General features: G+C 40.0%; 1 protein-coding gene across 2 annotated transcripts in view; it reads right to left on the bottom strand.

The window, feature by feature from the left end:
• The window catches only part of CHEK2 (checkpoint kinase 2), a 44,949-nt gene that overhangs the window by 18,183 nt on the left and 5,207 nt on the right, over nucleotides 1-21,559 (bottom strand). Inside the window, exons 2-5 of one of the 2 annotated variants that reach the window (XM_047088353.1) lie at nucleotides 9,351-9,475; nucleotides 9,084-9,231; nucleotides 5,877-5,967; nucleotides 1,169-1,277 (exon numbers count right to left, since the gene is read on the bottom strand). In XM_047088353.1, the coding sequence (XP_046944309.1) occupies nucleotides 1,169-1,277; nucleotides 5,877-5,967; nucleotides 9,084-9,231; nucleotides 9,351-9,475 (473 nt within the window). The remainder of the gene's footprint in view (nucleotides 1-1,168; nucleotides 1,278-5,876; nucleotides 5,968-9,083; nucleotides 9,232-9,350; nucleotides 9,476-21,559) is intronic. The other variant, XM_047088354.1, reaches the window with a different exon arrangement.

Here is a 21,559-nt window from a genome sequence, read left to right as displayed (position 1 = left end):
TCAATTAGGGGAAAGTTTATGCATTAATGCTTATGTGGAAAAGTAGAACACAAAATTGTATATACAGTATGACTTCAACCATCTAAAAATGCAAATTTGTATGAACAAGGACTAGAAGGAAAAAGAAAACTGCAAACAGCTGTGGAGTTACAATGGTGGGATATATAGCCAGGTTGTTTTTTCCCCTCAATTTCCTTTTTTTTTTTTTAATGTTTATTCATTTATTTTTGAGAGAGAGAGAGAGAGAGAGAGAGCTTGAGGGAGAAAGAAAGAAAGAGAATGAGCAGGGGAGGGGCAGAGAGAGGGAAGAGAGAATCCCAAGCAGGTTCTGTGCTCAGTGCAGAGCCCCACGTGGGGCTCGAACTCACGAACTGTAAGATCATGAGCTGATTTCAAGAGGAACACTCAAACAACTGAGCCACCCAGGCACCCCCCAATTTCCTTTCATGTACTGTAAAACTTGTAACAACTTGGGGGAGGGGGGGAGCACTTCTTGCTGGTACATTATGTACAACAAAATATTTCTGGAACCAAACTATGGATAAGTAACTTTCTAGGTTAGTTGAATATACTCAAAATATTTCAATGCTGTTTAATACAAATTCACGTATGTGAACAATGAATTCTTCCTAACACTGAAAATCACCACTCTAGGGGCACCTAGGTGGCTCAGTCGGTTAAGCATTTGACTTTGGCTCATGTCATGATCTCACGGTTTTGTGCATTTGAGCCTGGCATTGGGCTCTGCACAGATAGTGCGAAGCCTGTTTGGGATTCTCTCTCTTTCCCTCTCTCCCTGCCCCTCCCCTGCTCACTCTCCCTCTTTCTCAAAATAAATAAATAAAAACTTAAAAAAAAGAAAAAACTCACCACTCTAAAATTATTTGGGGAAGTTAAGAAGTGTTAAAAACAGCTGAGCAGGGAGCCTAGGTGGCTCAGTCGGTTAAGCGTCCAACTTCGGCTCAGATCATGATCTCATAGTTGGTGGGTTCAAGCCCCGCGTCGGGCTCTGTGCTGACAGCTCAGAGCCTGGAGCCTGCTTCAGATTCTGTGTCTCCCTCTTGCTCTGCCCCTATCCCAACTCATGCTCTGTTTCTCTCTATCTCAAAAATAAACATTAAAAAAAATAAAAATAAATAGCTGAGCATGCACAAACACAGGTACTTACTGCCTCTCTCTCAGAGCCAACAGCAAACTTCCTTTTGCTGATGATTTTTATGGCTACTTTCTTACATGTTTTCCTCTCAAAAGCTAGCTTCACCTCACCACAGGCACCGCTACGGAGAGAAACATAAAATGATCAATTGTCAGAATGGTTCATCATTCCTGATCTGGGCTTAACTTTAGCCCAGATCAGTTTAGAAGTTAGGCGCTGTCCACATACAACCCTTCCATTGTCCCTGTTTTCAAACCACACAATGAAACTTAACCAATGTAAAATGTCAAGGGCATAAGTGAATGTGGACCATCCAATAGTACTGTGTCAGCTCCAAATTCCACTTTTTGAGCTGAGTGATACAGACTTAAGTATTATTGGCACCCCAGAATGTGAAATCCTCAGAAAGACACTAAGAACAAATAAGACAGAAATTACTTATCCTAGAGGCAGAGAAACATCACTGAGAAGAAAGTCCTAAACAAAAATGAGTGCCTGACACAAGTTACAGCAGATAACTGTAACTGTAAACGAATTATTTTCATTGATATGCTCTTTCTTATTCAAAGTGCCATAGTTGATGCCATAAACTGCACCCTAAATAAAATCACAATAACTAACAACCAAAAGTATTATGCGATTAACTTAATTGCAGCAAACTCTTAAAGATTTGCAATTAATTGGGATACTATAATGGAAGAGGAATAATACCCAGGATACAGGTAACCCAGTGGACTCTGTTCTCCAAAGCCTGGGTCAGCCCAAGGTAGTGGCTACTCAAGTATCAATCATTCATTACATGCCCCAAGCAGACTATAACTATTGTGAGTTTGGGGTGGGAAGGTAGGTTTGTCAAGACACCCTTTTTATTGTGTATTGTATGTATACATAAAAATTACCACTGTTATCATTTTAAAATCTACAATTCAGTGGCATTAAGTACATCCACAATGTTGTGTAACCATCACCCCCATCTAGCTCCAGAATTTTTCATGAGATCAAATGGTAACTCCACCCCCATTCTATCCTTCTCCCAGCTGCTGGGAACCACTAATCTGCTTTCTCAATAGATTTGCCTATTCTGAATATCTCGTATCAATGAAATTACACAATATGTGGCCCTTTGTGTCTGGCTTCTCTCACTCATGTTTTCAAGGTTAGCCCGTGCTGTAGCATGGGTCAATATTTCATTCCTTTTTGTGGCTAAATAATATTCCATTGTATGGATATATCACATTTTGTTTACCTGTTTATTTGTGGATGGAGATTTGGGTTGTTTCCACTTTTTGGATACATGCTGTGAACATTCATGCATAAATTTTTACTTAAACACCTATTGTCAACTGGGAGACGGGAATTATATACCTACAAGGGGAATCACGGGTCACAGGGTAATTCTATGCTTAACTTGTTGAGAAACCAAGGAACTATTTTCCACAGTGGCTACATCATTTTACATTCCCACCAGTAGTATACAGGGGATCTCATTTCTTTACATCCTCGCAAACACTTGCTACTTTCTGTTTCTTTATGATGGTAATCCTAGTGGCTGTGAAGCAGTAACTAACCCTTGTGGTTTTGATTTGCATTTCCCTCATGATAAATGGTGCAGAGCATCTTCTTATGTGGTTTTTGGTCATTTGTAGATCTTTGGAGAAGTCTATTTAAATCCTTTGTCCATTGTACAAATTGGTCATTTGTAGATCTTTGGAGAAGGCTATTTAAATCCTTTGCCCATTTGTAAAGTGGGTTGTTTTTGTTGTTGACTTATAAGAGTTCTTTTTGCTGAATACTAGATCCTTATCAGATAAATGATCTGCAAATATTTTCTCTCATTCCATGGGTTGTGTTTCACTCCCTTGATAGTGTCTTGATGCACTGAAGTTGTTAAATTTGATGAAGTCTAAATTATCTATTTTTCTTTCTTTTGTTGCTTGTGCTTCTGGTGCCATAATTAAGAAACTACTGCCAGGGCACCTGGGTGGCTCAGTCAGTTAAGCGTCCGACTTCGACTCAGGTCATGACCTCACGACTGGTGACTTCGGGCCGCACATCGGGCTCTGTGCTGACAGCCCAGAACCTGGAGCCTGCTTCGGTGTCTGTATCTCCCTTTCTCTCTCTCTCTTTCTCAAAAATGAATAAACATTAAAAAAAAAAAAAAAGAAAGAAAAGAAAAGAAACCAATGCCAAACCTAAGGTCCTGAAGAGTTACCTCTGTTTTCTTTTTACAGTTTTATAGCTGTATCTCTTACATTTAGTTTTTTTCCTTTTGAGTTAATTTTTGTATATGGTGTGAGAAAATGGTCCGTTTAACTATTATTGTTTAAAATCTGCTCAAAACACTTTCCAATTCCCCTTCTGATCACAGTCACCTTTTGCCTGAGAAATCTTCCCTGAGTCAATATAGCTCTAATGGAGAGTCTGTAAGAGTACTATGGGATGACGTGTAACCAAAATCGAGCCAATCAACGTTTCCCCTGGAATCAAATGTTGATGTTGGGGAAAAGTTCTCTCTGCAGTGGTTTCTACCAGGAAGAAGATATGAATGTGGGGCTTCTGGAAGCCATTCTTCCTGCCACACAGAGAAAACAAATCTATAGGAAGACACCCAGTAGTAGCTAAATCAATACATGGCGCCAGTGCCCTGGCAACACTGGAGGAGCCCTTAAATCCAGCCACACATACAGCCACATAGAGCATCAGAATTCAAAGAGTGACATAAAGCCCTAAAGGCCACCTGGTCCAGTCATACCTGAAAACAGCTGTGCCCATGTATCTCCTGCTTACAAGAGCCAATAAATTTCTTTTTTTACCTGACTCAGGTGAGTTAAGTTTCTGTCACCTGATAGAAGATTTGTGTTGAATCCTCCCTTAGAAAAAATAAGAGTCCCATGCATTTCTTAGGGGTGCGCACAAATTTGGCTATAAACTTCCAAGCACCAATCCAATTGTGAAAATACAGTGAGTTACTGAATTTAATATCCATAAACTAAAATATCTCCCACAGATGGCTGCAAAGAGTACACTGTGTTTGATTCTGTGTGGCAGGAATATGGGTGATTATTTCCTTCTATTAACTTCTACTTTCATGTTTCCAAAAATGTCAATAAAGAGAAAGGCCTTTGGGAGAGGGGGAAGGGTGGGAGAGTGAAGAACATGGTACAATGTGGTAAAAGTGTCCCTAAGGATGTGGCTCTCAAAGTAGGATTAGGCAACCACTAAGGAACCCCAAGATGCTTTTAATGTATCCACAAAGTCAAACTATTTGCAGAGTAACACTAAGACATCATATGCCTTTTTCATCCTCATTCTCATGAGGATACAGCGTTTTCCAGAGGCTATGTGGCCTGTGACAACAGACTGAACAAGGACGCAAATATCAGGATCTAGCCATTTTCTAGTAAGCCAGATAGCAAAGAGATAGGCAAAAGTGTGAAACAGCGCCTCTCTTCTCACTAATCTTTAGTTAAATAATTATTCTGCATTAAAAACATTATTTGGGGCCACCTGGGTGGCTTAGTCAGTGAAGCATCCAACTTTGGCTCAGGGCATGATATCGCAGTTCATGAATCCGAGTCCCACGTCGGGCTCTGTGCTGACAGCTCAGAGCCTGCAGCCAGCCTGCTTCTGATTCTGTGTCTCCCGCTCTCTGCCCCTCCCCCACTCGTGCTCGGTCTCTGTCTCTCTCCCTCTCTCTCAAAAAAATAAACATTTAAAAATTTTAAAACACAGTCATCTTAACCTAAATTGGGTTCTTAAATGCATTAACAAATATTATAAATGTCTCCATTTGAATTTCTAATATAGCAAATATCAACAGATATCAGCCACAAAAGCTCTTGGGTGCCCTCAGTAATTTTTAAGAATGTAAGGGGTCCTAAAACCAAAAATTTTGAGAACTTTGCCATATTCAGTGGTCAGTTTCATTTCAGTTCCCAAGATGTCACAAATTCTGAAGAAGGCAGAAATGCAGTAAATGTTTCTTTTTAGAAGGTAATGAAAATGTTTCACAACTCCGTGAATGTTAAAAATCACTAAATTGTAGGAGTGCCTGGGATGCTCAGTTAGTTAAGCGTCCAACTTCGGCTCAGGTCATGATTTCACTGTTCGTGGGTTCAAGCCCCACGTCGAGCTCTGTGCTGACAGCTCAGAGCCTGGAACCTGCTTCGGATTCTGTGTCTCTCTCTCTCTCTCTGCCCCTCACCCACTCATGTTCTGTCTCTCTCTCTCAAAAATAAACATTAAAAAGAAAATTTTTAATAAAAAATAATAAGCATTAAAAAAATTAAAAATCACTAAATTGTACACTTTCCATGTGTGAATTGTATGGTATGTGAGTAACAACTTTTTTTTTAATGTTATTATTTATTCATTTTTAAGTAACCTCTACACCCAACATGGGGCTCGAACTCACAACCCTGAGATCAAGAGTCGCATGCTCTTCCAACTGAGATTAAGAATCGCTCTTCTGAGTAAAAGCCAGGTGCCCCTGTGAATACCAACTTTTTTAAAGCCACTTTATTGAGCTATCAAAGATAAAATGTATAAGGAAAACTCTTCATTTCAACTGATGATAGTCAAGTAAATGAATAACATGCCTATCACAAATAGGTGTCCTACAAATATAAATGTTATAAACCAGGAACAAGAACCTAATCAATGACAAATGTTTAGAAAAAAAATGAACTGCAATTTCTGTAACAACAAAAAAACAATTTACCTTCCGAGAGTTTTTGACATGATGTATTCTTCTCTTAATTCCTTAGGATAAACTGACTGATCATCTACAGTCAGGTCAAAAAATACAAAAACTAAGGGGGAAAGGGCAGAAATAGGTCTCATTAATTCATTCGATAAAGATAAAATGGTCCTAAAATTTAGTAAACATATGGAATATAAGACAACTGTTTTCAGTTACATTTAACACCTAACCCTAAAGGAATTGGTTAGCCAGTTTAACCCCTGTTATGAAACCCAGAGAAACCCATGGACAATGACAGTCAAATCTCATTCTTCAATAGAAATACACAACATCATCTCACGTTAGTGCATGAAATCCATATATATATGCTAATCTTATTCCTCAGTCTCAGAATATTAGTCAACTGCAACTAATATAAAACACCCATGCAGATTAGCATAAACCCAGAACCAAAAAGCAATCAGTTCGAGCATAGAAAAAAATGTTCTAGACATATAAACATCCCAAAAAAATTAGACCATAGGTCATCACACTAGTATTATTTCTCTTTGCCATTCATAGACCTTTACATGTCTGGCATTTTATAGTGCAAACCATCTTGAACCTGCTTGTAAAGTTAAATAAATAGCATTTCCCCCCAAATCCCCTTTTTCTCCATTATTTGGGTTGTATTCCAGAAAAAGAAAAAAAATAACCCCACTCATTTAAAAATTTAACCATCCACGTGAACCAAGGCTGCAATCAATTATTGACATTTCAATTCTACAAAATCAATAGGAAATTTGCAACTGCCTGCAGTATCTTGAAACAGTAAAATGTGTTAAGACCCTTGAGTTTCTCAGATTTCAGGCAACAGGTTTTGACCTCCCTGGAGTAACCAAGAGTTCTAGTCTCTGGCACAAATCTGAGCCACCTGAGTGTGCTTCATTCCAGGCTGGTCTGCACAAGACAGACACTTGCATAGTGAAGGAAACCTTCCAGCAAACCAACAGTTTCTCTGTGTTCATGGATATTTATGAACCTAGATGTTCCAGTGGCATCTGAGAATCTGGGAATTTGAGGGGCTCTGGAGGGCTACATCTCACAGATGTCAAGGTCTACTTCAAGAGCTACAAATTCAGTTGTCCATACAAGCCAAGGTCATGTACACAGGGAAGGCTGGGTTGAGGGTGGGACAACATGGAGCAATGAGGACTTGAATGGGGAAAACATGCTGTCCATCTAAACCAGAAAGGCTCTACTGAGCACGGCAAATCCTCCAGTTATGGAATTATAGGCTCAGTATGGCCAGGCAGTGCACCTTTTTCAAAGCAATCTAGATTTTGACGTTAAAGTACAAATAACAAATGCCTAATAAAATGTCAATAAACTGAATGCCATCTGCAGAGTGCCAGTCTGATCTATTTCAATTAAGGCCACCTTTAGCCCATATAACACATCTGTTCAGAACAGAACAGTTGCCCCGTAGATGGACCAACTACGAAAAGGTGGCACACAGCTGGTCAAGTGAGACAGGCCAAATTTCAGCATTCAGATGTCGCCTGCACCAGGTGTTCTCAAACAGCAAAACCCTATGCAGCTGCCCTGACTATAATTATCAGATTGAAAACAAAATAGTCAGAAATAGGGAAAACTGTCATAAAATGCATTTTAGGATGCCCAGCGTGGCCATCGTTCCCAGATGCCAGGCTGAAGACTGACTGCCTAAGAATCACCTAAGCAAGATTTTTTAATTTTTTTTTTAACATTTATTTATTTTTGAGACAGAGAGAGACAGAGCATGAACGGGGGAGGGTCAAAGAGAGAGGGAGACACAGAATCCGAAACAGGCTCCAGGCTCTGAGCAGTCAGCACAGAGCCCGACGCGGGGCTCGAACTCACGGACAGTGAGATCGTGACCTGAGCCAAAGTCGGACGCTTAACCGACTGAGCCACCCAGGCGCCCCTAAGCAAGATTTTTTAAATCCCTGGACCTACTAGACCAGGATCTGTGGGACAGCGTTGTGAGCATCTAGTTTTTTTTTAAGTTTATTTATTTTGAGAGAGGGAGAGAGCACACACACACGAGTGGGGGAGAGGCAGAGAGAGAGGGAGAGAGAATCCCAAGCAGGCTCTCCACACTGTCAGCACAGATCCCAGAGTGGGGCTTGAACGCACAAACCAGGAGATCATGACCCGAGTCAAAGTAGGACATTTAACCACTGAGCCACCCAGGCACCCCATGGAGATCTATTATTTTTAAGTTATTACCCACACACACTCCCTTCCCATTCATTCAACCCTCAGATAGTTTTGTGAAATTCTGCGGGTTTGTTTGTTTTTAATCAAAGAAACAAAAGTATTCCTTTTGTCCAAGGATTTAAAATCACTGTGAGATTACATGTAACTCTTTAGGTTGCTTTAATTCCTTCTGTGCTGAATGACAGCTGTTCATTTTAGATGTGATATTAGTAGTTTTAGGAATGGCTGCTTATAAAATGCTGCGTGATGATGACAATAAACATCAAAACTTTCAGACAATAACCAAGTGGTATCTAAGAAAATAGACAGTTTGGGTTTTTTTTTAATGTTTATTTATTTATTTTGAGAGAGAGAGTGCGCACATGTGTGCACAAAGGGGAGGGGCAGAAAGGGAGAGAGAGAATCCCATGGGGCTCAATCTCATGAACTGTGAGACAATGATCTGAGACAAAATGAAAAGTTGACACTCAACTGACTGAGCCACCCAGGTGCCCCAAGAAGGAAGAAGGTTTAAACTGAGATTCTTACAGAAAAAACCTAATGCCTGGCATATAAACAAACTTCAATAAATATATGTGCAATTAATGAATGGAAGGAACAAAAGGGAAGAATGAGAAAGGAAGGGAAGAAGGAAAGAGGGAGGGAGGGAGAAGAATTAATGGTCTAAAACAACAACTCATTGACATCTAAGACTGATGTGGTACAAACTGGATCAATCAATGAACAATGAAACATCTTAAGCAATATCATCCCATTGACAGCATATAGCCTTAAATAAAACCTATCACAGCAGTTAAACTTTAGAAATTCAATCTTGATAGAAATCTTTCCTAATTTAAGGATGCACCCAGGACTGAGTTGAATCCTGAATACTAACCGTATTACTTTACGTAACTAAACCATACTCGGCAAAGGGCATAATGTCGATCTTCCCTTTACAGGAGAGGAAAAAAAGATTCAGTAACCAGAAGATAGTAATGTTACCTTTATTACTCCACACTGAAAGTGCAATTTCAGAATTGTTACTCAAAGGAAGGCGTCTTCCTTTCCCTACAAGCTCTCTATTTACAAAGGTTCCATTCCCACTGTGATCTTCTATGTATGCGATGTAAGAGTTTTTGGGACCCATTTCCTAAAACAGAGAACATTTTATTTCAAAGTTTTAACAGTGGGGAGTGACAGTGCTAAGATATCTCACGGTGAAGGACTAGATTACCAATTTTCCCAAACATATGGATTTCTGTCACCTACTCTGAAAATCCGAAAGTGTTTCTTGCTGTAAGTCCGGTATTTATCCGTTCTTTTCAGCAGTGGCTCATCAAAGCAGTATTCGCAGCTCCTATCTCTCCCAAACCAGTAGCTGTCATTAACACACTCTGTAACACAAAAGTATACACCGGAGTGCTGTCGAATTTCATGCATCAAACACCTTTAAAAACTGCTTGTAAAATGTAATTAGAGGAAAATAACCTAAGAAAGCAATCAAGCTTACAGATACCTTTATCAAAACGATATAGGAATAAAAATGAGGGAGGAGGAAAAGAACAATTTTCCAATGAGTTCAATAAATCGTGACTTACACATACCTATGAAATAACAAGCCGTCATTAAAAGTTCTCAAGCAATTATTAATGATTTCAAAAAACACTTAAAATCGAATTAACTTCCTACTCATGACCCTCCTGAGGCTTCCCATCTTACTTACTATAAAATGTGCACTCCTCCCCATGGCAGGCTAGATGCTCAGGATCCAGCCCCTGCTTCCCTCCCAGCCTCACCTTGCACCGCTCCCCTTGATCACTCTACTTAGTCCCTCTGGTGGCTTCCATTGCCCCATGTCGGGTTCAACCCCCACCTTGTGGCCTTTGCATTCTCTGTTCAAACACAGCTACTTGCATAGTCATCTTGCTTTGTGTCTAGACTCAAACTGTCATCTTCCACTCAGCTTTCTGTATTAGCAGACCCCTACCTCGTCATCCATTATCATGACATCCCGTTTTGTCTCCCTCTAAGTATGGACCATAATTGGAAGTTATCTTGATTATTTATATATTGTCTCCCCACACACCCCTTTTAGAACAAACTCCAGGAGTTTGCCTTGGGTCTCCTGTGTTTTAGTTCCAGCACCAAGGGCAATGAATATAGTAGGCAAGTAAATGTTGATAAAGACAGACCAGGCAAAATGTTAGCACCTCATATCACAAAGTACTAATTTCCCTAATATATGTCAAGTTCCTACAAATAAAAACAGACAAACAATCCAGTAAAAAATGGGTAAAGGATATGAAGAGACAATTTACAAGAGACAGAAATACAAATGGCTCAAACATACGAAAAAATGGCCGAGGTAAAAAAAAAGATTTTTTTTAATTTAAAAACCAGGGGAACCTGGTAGAACACGCAACTTTTTTTTTCCTTTTTTAATGTTCACTTTTTGAGAGAGCAAGAGACGGAGCGCAAGCAGAGTAGGGACAGAGAGAGAGGGAGACACAGAATCCGAAGCAGGCTCCAAGCTCCAAGCTGTCAGCACAGAGCCCGACAAGGGGCTCAAACTCATGAACCGTGAGATCATGACCTGAGCTGAAGTTGGATGCTTAACCGACTAAACCACCCAGGCACCCCACAGAGCATGCAACTTTTGATCTTGGGATTGTGAGTTCGAGCACCACGTTAGGTGTAGAGACTACTTAAAAATAAAATATTTTTTAAAAATGAAATTTAAAAAATGCATAAACATGTACACATTTAAAAAAAAGAAATTTTAAATTTTAATTTTAATTTAATACATTACAATTTCATATTTCAGGGTGCCTGGGTAGCTCAACTGGTTAAGTGTCCGACTCTTGATTTTGGCTCAGGTCATGATCTCACGGGTCATGAGTTCAGGCCCTGCGTCAGGCTCTGCACTAACAGCTTGGAGCCTGCTTGGGACTCTGTGTGTGTGTGTGTCTCTCTCTGCCCCTCCCCTACTCACTCCTCTGTCTCTCTGTCTATGTCTCTCAAAAGAAATTAAACATTAAAAAAAATGTTTTTAAACAATTGTGGCACTTACATATAATGGAATATATATATGTAGATATATATATGCATTTTTTTTTAAGTAGGCTCCACACCTGATGTGGAGCTTGAACTCATGACCCTGAGATCAAGAGTCTCATGCTCTACTGACTGAGTTAACCAGGTGCCCCTATCATGGAATATTATTCAGCCATAAAAAATAAATGCTACAACCCATATACGCCATGACATGTATAAACCTTGAAAACATTAGAAGAAGCCAGACACAAAAAAACCATGAGTTGTATGATTACATTTATATGAAATATCCAGAATACTTTAATCCACAGAAATGAAATACAGATTACTGGTTGCCAGGGGCAGGAGGAGAGACAAAAGGGAAGTGACTGCTTAACAGGTGCAGGGTTTTATTTTGGAGTAACAGAAGTGTTTCAGAACTAGACAAAGGTTGTGATGGCAATGAACTGTTCACTTTAAAATGGTTAATCTGGGGCCCCTGGCTGGCTCAGTCACAAGAGCATGCAATTCTTGATTGTAGGATCATGAGTTTGAGCCCCACACTGGGTGCAGAGATTAATTAAATAAAGAGACTCAGAAAAAAAAAGAAAGAACAATAAAGTGGTTAATTTTATGTCATGTGCATTTCACTGTGAGGTTTTTATTTTTTAGGTTTATTTATTTTGAGAGAGAGAGAGAGAGCACACATACTTACGAACCGTGAGATCATAACCTGAGCTGAAATCAAGACTCGGACACTTACCCTACCGAGCCACCCAGGCACCCCACACATCAATTTTTAAAAATTACATAGACACACATAACTGGCCCAGAAATCCCACTTCTAGGAATTTATCCTATGGATAGAGGCCTATGTATTATAAAAGGATATAAGGACAAAACTAAAAAGTTATTCACTATAGCATTATTCTTACAGCAAAAGATTACAAACATCTTAAATCTCCATTAGTAAGGGATAACTTCAAAAAAACTTACATCTATAAAAAGGAATGAGAATCTTTACATTCTGAGAGAAGGATATCTAAGATACAATGCTGAGTATTAAACGCCAGTTGCAAGCAATGTGTTGTGAATTATAATTAATCTAAAAATAAAAGGAAAATAAGAATATACAGGCACTTAGCAATATGGCATCATCCATTACAAAGTAGAGCCATGCCGACTCAAAGACCCAGCAATTCAACTCAGTCTCTACCCCACAGACACATCTGCCAATTGACCAAGGAGACAACCACAAGGATGTTCAAGGAGTCTTGCTTACAGGAACAAAAACTGGAAACAACCTAAGTATCTGTTAATAGGGGAAGGAATAAATGAACCATGGAATTTCTACTAGAAATGCAGAACTTCTGCACCAGCTGGGACAAGGAAGGGCATGGAGAATTCATCAGGACACTAACAGTCCAAGGATGGTGGACAGAGACTGTAAGAAGTGGGCCCCTACAAAGGGGTCTGTTCTGACCTTTGCTGATCAGGAGAGCCCCCAGGCAGAAGTGTGGAGGAGGGCAGGGAGAACAAGGGAGGAGGCAAGGGGACCAGAAGTTCTCAGAAAGGCAATGAGAGGTATGAATCCAGGGAAGGATGGGTCCATCTTCCCAGTAGGGAAGGGGTGCAGGTGAGAAGGTGTGTAGAGAGAGCAACAGATACACTGGTTTTGGCAAGTGAACTGAAAATTAGGTAAGTTAAAAAAAAAAGAATGAAAGAAAGAAAAAGAAAATTTAGGTAAGCAATTTTCTTTTAGGGATTCTAGACCTCTCTGAAGTTCGAATTCACTGTCCTCCCTCTCAAAGGATCCTATATCACAGACAAAAAAATTAAAATCATCTGGGATAATAAGTTAGCCCATCTCTCCCTTTGATCCCCATTCAGCTCTGACCTTTGGCCTATCATCTTCACCTTTGCTTTAACATCCCCCCCCCCGCCGCCCCATTTTACAGATGAGGATGGTGAGGCTCAGAGAGGTAGCATCACTTGCCTGAGGTCACACAGCTAGATGGTGACAGAGCTAGGACCTGAACCCATGTCTTTCTGACTACAGCACCCTCACTCTTTCCCAGCTTCAGCCCTTAAGCTACACTCTCACCCTTATTTTCTTCCTACTCAAGCATTTTTAATCTCTTCCTCTACCAGTTTCTCTCATGCTCATTTCAAACAGGAACAAGCCTCCCTTGGGCTCCACACTCCCCTTTGGTTGCTAACTTTCATCACGTTTCTTACAGCATACTTACTTCTTTCTCAATGGCAGGTTAAGGACATAGGTTTAAAGTTGAAAAGTTGTAGGATCAAATCCTGCCTCTACCAACTCTGGGCTATATGACTGTAGACAAGTTAATCAATCAAGTGAGGCTTAGAGCCTCAGTTTGCTCTTCTGTAAAATGGAGGTAAGAATAAAAATAGTCTCTCATTAGATTATTTTGAAATTTAAATAAAATAGTCCCAACACTTCACCCAACAAAAAGAAAACGTACATTCTTCTCAAATGCTTATGAAAAATATTCTCCAAGATAGAACATAAGCTAGAGCGAGAAACCTACTCCATGAACATAAAAGAACAGAAATCACACAAAGTATGTTCTCTAATAACAATGTAATGAAATTAGAGCTCAAAAACACAAAGAAATTTAGTAAATTCCCATTTAAGCAGAATTAACTAAAAAAACCAAAGGGACAAAGAAAAAAAATCATTAAGGAAAATTAAGAAATACTTTGAAATGAATGAAATGAGAAAACAACATACCAAAACTTATGGGATGCAGCTTAAACATTTCTTAGGGAAATTTACAGTTGTTAATGTCTAAGTTACAAAATAAAGATTTTATGTCAATAACCTAACCTTCCTTAAGATGTTGAAAAAGAGAAGCAAGCAAAATCTAAAACAAGCAGAGGGAAAAAAAATAATAAAAATCAGAGCAGAGGGGCGCCTGGGTGGCTCAGTAGGTTAAGCATCTAATTCATTTCAGCTCAGGTCATGATCTCACAGTCATGAGACTGAGCCCTGCAAGAGGCTCTATGCTGAGCTTGGAACCTGCTTAAGATTCTCTCCCTCTGTCCCTTCCCCATTTGCCCTTTCCCCATTTGCGTACTCTTCCTCTCTCAAAAAAAAAAAAAAAAAAAAAAAAAATTTCAGAGCAGAAATAAACAGAAAATACAAAGATAATTAAGAAAATCAATGAAACTGCGGCTCCTGGGTGGCTCAGTCAGTTGAGCATCCAATTCTTGGTTTCAGCTCAGGTCATGATCTCACAGTCAGAAGATTGAGCCCTGTGTTGGGCTCCACGCCGAGCAGAGCCTGCTTGGATTCTCTCCCTCTCTCTCTGCCCCTCTCCCCACTCACATTCTCTCAAAATAAATAAATAAACTTTAATTAAAAAAAAAAAAAAAAGAAAAGAAGTTGGGGGGCGGGCAGGGGAGGCGAGCCTAAGTGGCTCAGTTGGTTGAGCATCTGACTCTTGATTTTGGCTCAAGTCCTGATCTCACAGTTCATGGTTCAAGCCCAAGCCCAGCGTTGGGCTCTGTGTGGACAGTGTGGAGCCTGCCTGGGATTCTCTCTCCTTCTCTCTCTGCCCCTCCCCCACTCATGCTATCTCTGTCTCTGTCAAAATAAATAAATAAATTTTAAAAAATAATAATGAAGCCAAAAGCTGGGTTTTACTTTTAATATTTTCTTTTTAAGTAATCTCTATACCCAATGTGGGGCTCGAACCCACAATCCTAAGATCAAGTGTAACATGCTCCACCGACTGAACCAAGCAGTCTAAAAGATAGCTTCATTTTAAATTCTACCAAACATTTAAAGAACTAATACCAATTCCCAAACTCTTCCAAGAAATACAGGAGGAAGGAAACTTCTCAACTCATTCTGAGGCTACTAATACACTTATGCCAAAAGCAAAGACATCAGAAGACGGCAACAGACCAACAGGCCTCAGCAAACCAAATCCAGCAACATGTAAAAGGGATTAGATATGACCAAGTGAGAATTAACCCAGGAAAACATGGTTGGGTTAGCATCTGAAAAATAATTAATGTAACATGCAATCACAATACAATACAGAACAAAACCACAAGACCATCTCAGTAGACAGAAAAGGCTTTGACAAAATCCAATATCCTTCATGATTCAAAACAATAGTGACAACAATAAAAATAAATGAGGAATAGCAGGGAACTTCTTCACCCTGAGAAAAAGCACTTATTGAACCGCCGATGCTAACCGCATAGTGAAAGCTTCCCCCTTAACATCAAAATAAGACAAGAATATCTGCTGTTACAATGTTTTTTTAAATGCCTATTTATTGGGGCGCCTGGGTGGCTCAGTCGGTTAGGTGGCCGACTTTGGCTCAGGTCATGACTCACGGTTCGTGGGTTCAAACCCCGCATTGGGCTCTGTGCTGACAGCTCAGAGCCTGGAGCCTGCTTCATATTGTGTCTCCCCCTCTCTGACCCTCCCCTGTTCATGCTCTGTCTCTCCCTGTCTCAAAAATAAACGTTAAAAAAAATTTAAAAAAAAAAAGAAAAAAATAAATAAATGTCTATTTATTTATTTTTGAAACACAGCTTGGGGGAGAGACAGAGAGAGAGGGAGAGAATCCCAAGCAGGATCTACACTGTCAGCACAGAGCCCAACACGGGGCTCAATCCCATGAACCGTGAGATCATGACATGAGCTAAAATCAATGGTCAGACGCTTAGCCAACTGAGCAATCCGGGTGCCCCTACTTTTTATTCATTGTACTAGAGATTCAAACCAGGGCACTGAAAAGGAAGGAAGGAAGGAAGGAAGGAAGGAAGGAAGGAAGGAAGGAAGGAAGGAAGGAAGGAAGGAAGGGGCAAATCTATCTCTATTCACAGATAACATAATCTTATGCAGAAAATACTAAAGAACCCACTAAAAACTATTGGATCTAATTAACAAATTCAGCAACATTACAGAATACAAGATTAATATACAAAAAAAAAAAAAAAAACCCAGTTGTTCACGAGCAATGAACAAACTAACCTAAAATGAAATTTAAAAATAATTCCTTTTGGGGTGCCTAACTGGCTTAGTTGTTACAGCATGTGACTCTTTAGATTTGGGATCATGAGTTCAAACTCCATGTTGGATGTAGAGTTAAAAAACATATGTATATTTAAAAATACTAATAGGTACATTTAGGATAGCATAAAAAGAATAAAATACTTAGGAATAAATTTAACAAAAGAAGTACAAATCTAATACTATAAAAACTATAAAATATTGCTGAGAAATAATTTGAAAGACTCTTATAAATGTTCATGGATGGGGTACCCAGGTGGCTCAGTCGGTTAAGCATTGACTTTGCCTCAGGTCATGATCTCAAGATTCATGAGCTCGAGCCCCACGTTGGACTCTGTGCTGACAACTCAGAGCCTGGATCCTGCTTCAGATTCTGTGTCTCCCTCTCTCTCTGCCTCTCTCGCTTGCACTCTGTCTCTCTCTCAAAAATAAACATTAAAAAAAAAAGTTTTAATTAAATAAATAAATCAGTCATACTATTGCAAAGATAGCAAAATGCCCATACTACTGATATACACAATCCCTGTCAAAATCCCAGCTGCCTTCTTTGCAGAAATTAGCAATCTGAAACTAAAATTCTAATGTTAATATGAAGACACAGACTATCCAAAATAATCTTGAAAATGAAGTACAAAGTTAAAAGAGTTACCAATGTTTTGCAATTTCAAAACTTACCATCATTAAGATGTTATGGTACTAGCATAAGGACAGACATACAGATGAATAGGGAAGAAATGAAGGACCAAAAATAAACCACATTTATAGTCAACTAACTTTGAAAAAGAGTGCCAAAACAGTTCACTGGGAAAAGAATAGTCTGTTCAAGAAATGGTACTAGGACAAGTAGATATCCACATTCAAAACAATAGTTAGAACCCTTACCTCACACCATATACAAAAATCAACTCACACAAAATCAAAGGCTAACTGTAGTAGGAACTATAATTATAAAACTCAAAGAAGAAAGAATAGTAATGAAGCCTTGTAATCTTGGGTTAAGCAATGCCTTCTTAGATATGACACTAAAAGCACAAGCGACAAAAGAGAGAAATTAGCCACAATTCAAGTTTGAAATTAGTGTATCAAAGAACATCATCAAGAAAGCGAAAAAGAAGGGCACCTGGGAGGCTCAGTCAGTTGAGCACCCGGGTCTTGGTTTCAGGTCATGATTTCAGTTCGTGAGTTCAAGCCCCATGTAAGGCTCCGCATTGACAGTGCAGAGTCTGCTTGAAGTTTTCTCTCTCCCTGTCTCTCAAGATAAATAAATAAACTTTACAAAAAGATAACAAAAAAGAAACCCAAAGAATGGAAGTAATATTTGCAAAACATATATCTGATAAGGGATTTATATCTACAACATATAAAGAAAACTTACAAATCAGCTATAAAAAGGGGCGCCTGGGTGGCTCAGTTGGTTGGGTGACCAACTTCGGCTCAGGTCATGATCTCACAGTTTGTGAGTTCGAGCCCTGTGTCGGGCTCTGTGCTGACAGCTCAGAGCCTGGAGCCTGTTTTGGATTCTGTGTCTCCTCCTCTCTCTACCCTTCCTGTGCTCATGCTCTGTGTCTCTCTGTCTCTCAATAATAAATAAACGTTAAAAAAAATTTTTTTTTAAATCAGCTATAAAAAGATTAAAAATCCAATTAAAAATTAACAAAGGCTCTGAATAGAAATTTCTCCAAAGACGATATAAAATAACCAATAAATACCTAGAAAGATGTTCAATTATCATTAGTCATCAGGAAAATGCAAATCAAAACCACAATGAGGGGTGCCTGGGTAGCTCAGTCGGTTAAGTACCTGACTTTAGCTCAGGTCACGATCACAGTTCGTGAGTTCAAGCCCCGCACTAGGCTCTGTGATGGCAGTGCAGAGCCCACTTCAGATCCTCTGTCTCCCTCTCTCTCTGCCCCTCACCCACTCATGCACACACATACTCTCTCTTTCCCTCTCTCTCAAAAATAAACAAACATTGGGAATGCAAGCTGGTGCAGTCACTCTGGAAAACAGTATGGAGGTTCCTCAAAAAACTAAAAATAGAACTACCCTATGACCCAGCAATTGCACTACTAGGCATTTATCCAAGGGATACAGGTGTGCTGTTTCGAAGGGACGCGTGCACCCCCATGTTTATAGCAGCATTAGCAACAATAGCCAAAGTATGGAAAGAGCCCAAAAGATAGATGAATGGGTGAAGAAAGTGTGGTATATATATACAATGGAGTATTACTCGGCAATCAAAAAGAATGAAATCTTGCCATTTGCAACTATGTGGATGGAACTGGAGGGTATTATGCTAAGTGAAATTAGTCACAGAAAGACAAAAATCATATGACTTCACTCATATGAGGACTTTAAGAAACAAAACATGAACATAAGGGAGGGAAACAAAAATAATATAAAAACAGGGAGGAGGACAAAACAGAAGAGCCTCATAAATATGGAGAACAAACTGAGGGTTACGGGAGGGGTTGTGGGAGGGGGGATGGGCTAAATGGGTAAGGGGCACTAAGGAATCTACTCCTGAAATCATTGTTGCACTATATGCTAACTAATTTGGATGTAAATTAAAAAATAAATAAATAAAACAAGTTTAAAAAAAAAAAAGAAGCTAAACTAAAATAAATAAATAGATAAACATTTAGAAACAAAAATAAAATTTAAAAAGCCCAATGAGATCATTTCACACTAGAATGACTATAATTAAAAAGACACATAGTAAGTTGGGGCAAAATGTAGAGAAGTTGGAACCTTCATACACCGCTGGTGGGAATATAGAATGGTGCAGCTGCTGTGGAAAACAGTTTAGTGGTTCCTTAAAATATTAATCATAGAGTCTTCCATGGGAAGCTGTTGAAGTGGGAGTCCCCTAAGCTCACCTCATGTCAGACACAACTAAATAACCCACATTAGTGTAAATAACTCAGAAAGCAGCCCAAAGATTGGCAGAACAGACCCTCCGCAACTAAATGTAGAAAAGAAGTCATACCGATGAGAGTAGGAAGGGCAGAGATGCAGAAGGGAGTCAAACAAACTTGCAGGACTGTCCATGAGGTAGGGACACCGTAGCACAAAGAAAGGAAAGAAACAGACCCTCACACTGGGGAGCATGCATGAGGAAGAGGAATCCCTATAACATACTGCTTTGAGTTCTTACAATCAGCAGCGATTAGCACCTGGAACTTTAAAAAATCAGCAGTCTCCCTGGGAGGGTGAGAGGAAACTGAGTCCTTGCCTTTAAGGAAACAGCACAACAAAGACCATGGCAGAGATACAGCATAGAAGTAGCAATGTGAAAAGTACCTGGGTTACACAGGAAGGACTTTTACTAATCTCAGAACAAATACTGGAGAAGCAGGAATATTTGGGAGACTTCTCTCCAGGAACAGAGGAGCTGATAGGCACCATTTCCCTCCCCCACTCCTTGGCCTACACACAAAAACACCTACAGCTACAGGAACCTGTGTAGCACCAACACTTGGTACCTAGGTTATTAACAGCACCACATTGTCCCAAGTTCTTCTGTGGACACGCCTGCTCCAGCCAGGCCCAGGCTCTAGGTCCCCTCCCACAGCAGACCTACACACACTTTGCTTACACCATGCACCCATGTCCCCCTGCAGACCTGCCACCCTCTAATAGGCCCTAGGCCGGAACCTGTTCAAAGTGGTGCCACAAGCCTGGCAGTGTGCAAGTAGTCCTGACAAGGGCCAGCGCCACTCCAAAGTGACTCCTGCACTAGGGGGAGGGAAAGATAATAACCACACACACCAGTCCAACTAGGGCCTCAGCAGTGGGCTGGGAGCAAACATCTGGTCTGACTACAGGCCCCACCCACCACTGAAAGATTCTCAGGGGACAACACATGGAAAGTGACCTGCAGCCTGATGCTACCTCATTTCTGGCGAACGCCTGGTCTGACTCAACTGAATCCCTAGGCGGCCTCAAATTGGCCCACTAACAACACAGGGACCGGTCCCTGCCCACAACAGGCAAAGACAGCCATCACAGATGACTGGAATGAAGGAAAAATTAGCTCAACCGCAATAGTAGGGTACAGGAAACACACATATGAGACACCCTGAAGCTTCAGGTTCTGTGAACAAGGAACACTGCATTGCAGAGCACTACATGACCTCTTCTTCCTAAATCCATTACTTTCAAGAGCAGAAGATGTAGCTGACTTTCCTAATACATAGAAACATACACAGTGAGTCGAACAAAATGAGGAGACAGATGAATACTTTCCAAATGAAAGAACAGGACAAAGTCACAGCAGAAGAGCTAATTGCAACAAACACAAGTAATATACTTGATAGAGAATTTAAAGTAATGATTGGGGCACTCGGGTGGCTCAGTCAGTTAAGCCTCTGACTCTTGATTTCAGCTCAGGTCAAGATCTCACAGTTCATGAGTTTGCGCCCCACACGGGGCTCTGTGCTGACAGCATGGAGCCTGCTTAGGATTCTCTCTTCCTCTCTCTCTCTCTGTCCTTCCCCTGCTTGCACACTCTCTCAAAATAAATAAACTTAAAATAATAACAATAAAAATAATGATCAAAGATTAGAGGACCTCATGAGAACCTTAACAAAGATATGGAAAATATAGAAAAGATCCAATCAGAGATGAAGAACTCAATAACTGAAATTAAAAATACACTTAGAGGGAATAAATAGCAGACTAGAGGAAGTAAAAAAAATGGATCAACGACTTGGAGGACAGTGTAATGGAAAGCAATCAAGCTGCACAGGAGAGAGAAAAATAATAATTATAAATGAAAGAAGACTTAGGGAACTCAGCAAGACCGTCAAGTGTAATAACATTCACATTGTAGGGATCCCAGAAGGACAAGAGAAAAGGGAGAAAAAGAGAGAGAAAATTTATTTGAAAAATTAACAGCTGAAAACTTCCCTAATCTGGGGAAGAAAACAGTCACCCAGATGAAGAAGGCACAAAGAGCCCCCAACAAAATCAACCCAAGGACTTCCTCACCAAGACACAGCAATTATAAGGACAAAAAGTAGTGGGCACATGGATGGCTCAGTAGGTTAAGAATTCGACTCTTAATTTCAGCTGAGGTCATGATCTCATGGTTCATGAGATTGAATCCCGTGTCAGCTGTGAGCTGACACTACAAAACCCACTTGAGAGTCTCTCTCTCTCCCTCTCTCTCTGCCCATCACCCACTTGCACACACAAGCTCTTTCTCTCTCAAAATGAGTAAATAAATGTTAAAAAAAAAAAAAAAAGGACAAGAAGTAGTGATAACCAGAGAATTTAAAAGCAGTAAGAGAGAAGAAAACAGTTACATACAAGGGAAACCCATATGGCTAACAGCTGATTTTTCACCAGAAACCTAACAGGCCAGAGGGGAATGACATGACAT

This window comes from Lynx rufus, unplaced genomic scaffold (genome assembly GCF_022079265.1).
Source record: "Lynx rufus isolate CCGP_SWC_20201006 ecotype Redwood Valley unplaced genomic scaffold, mLynRuf1.p SCAF_24, whole genome shotgun sequence".
In the NCBI taxonomy this organism is placed as follows: Eukaryota; Metazoa; Chordata; class Mammalia; order Carnivora; family Felidae; genus Lynx; species Lynx rufus.
This window is presented reverse-complemented; position numbering and strand designations above follow the sequence as displayed.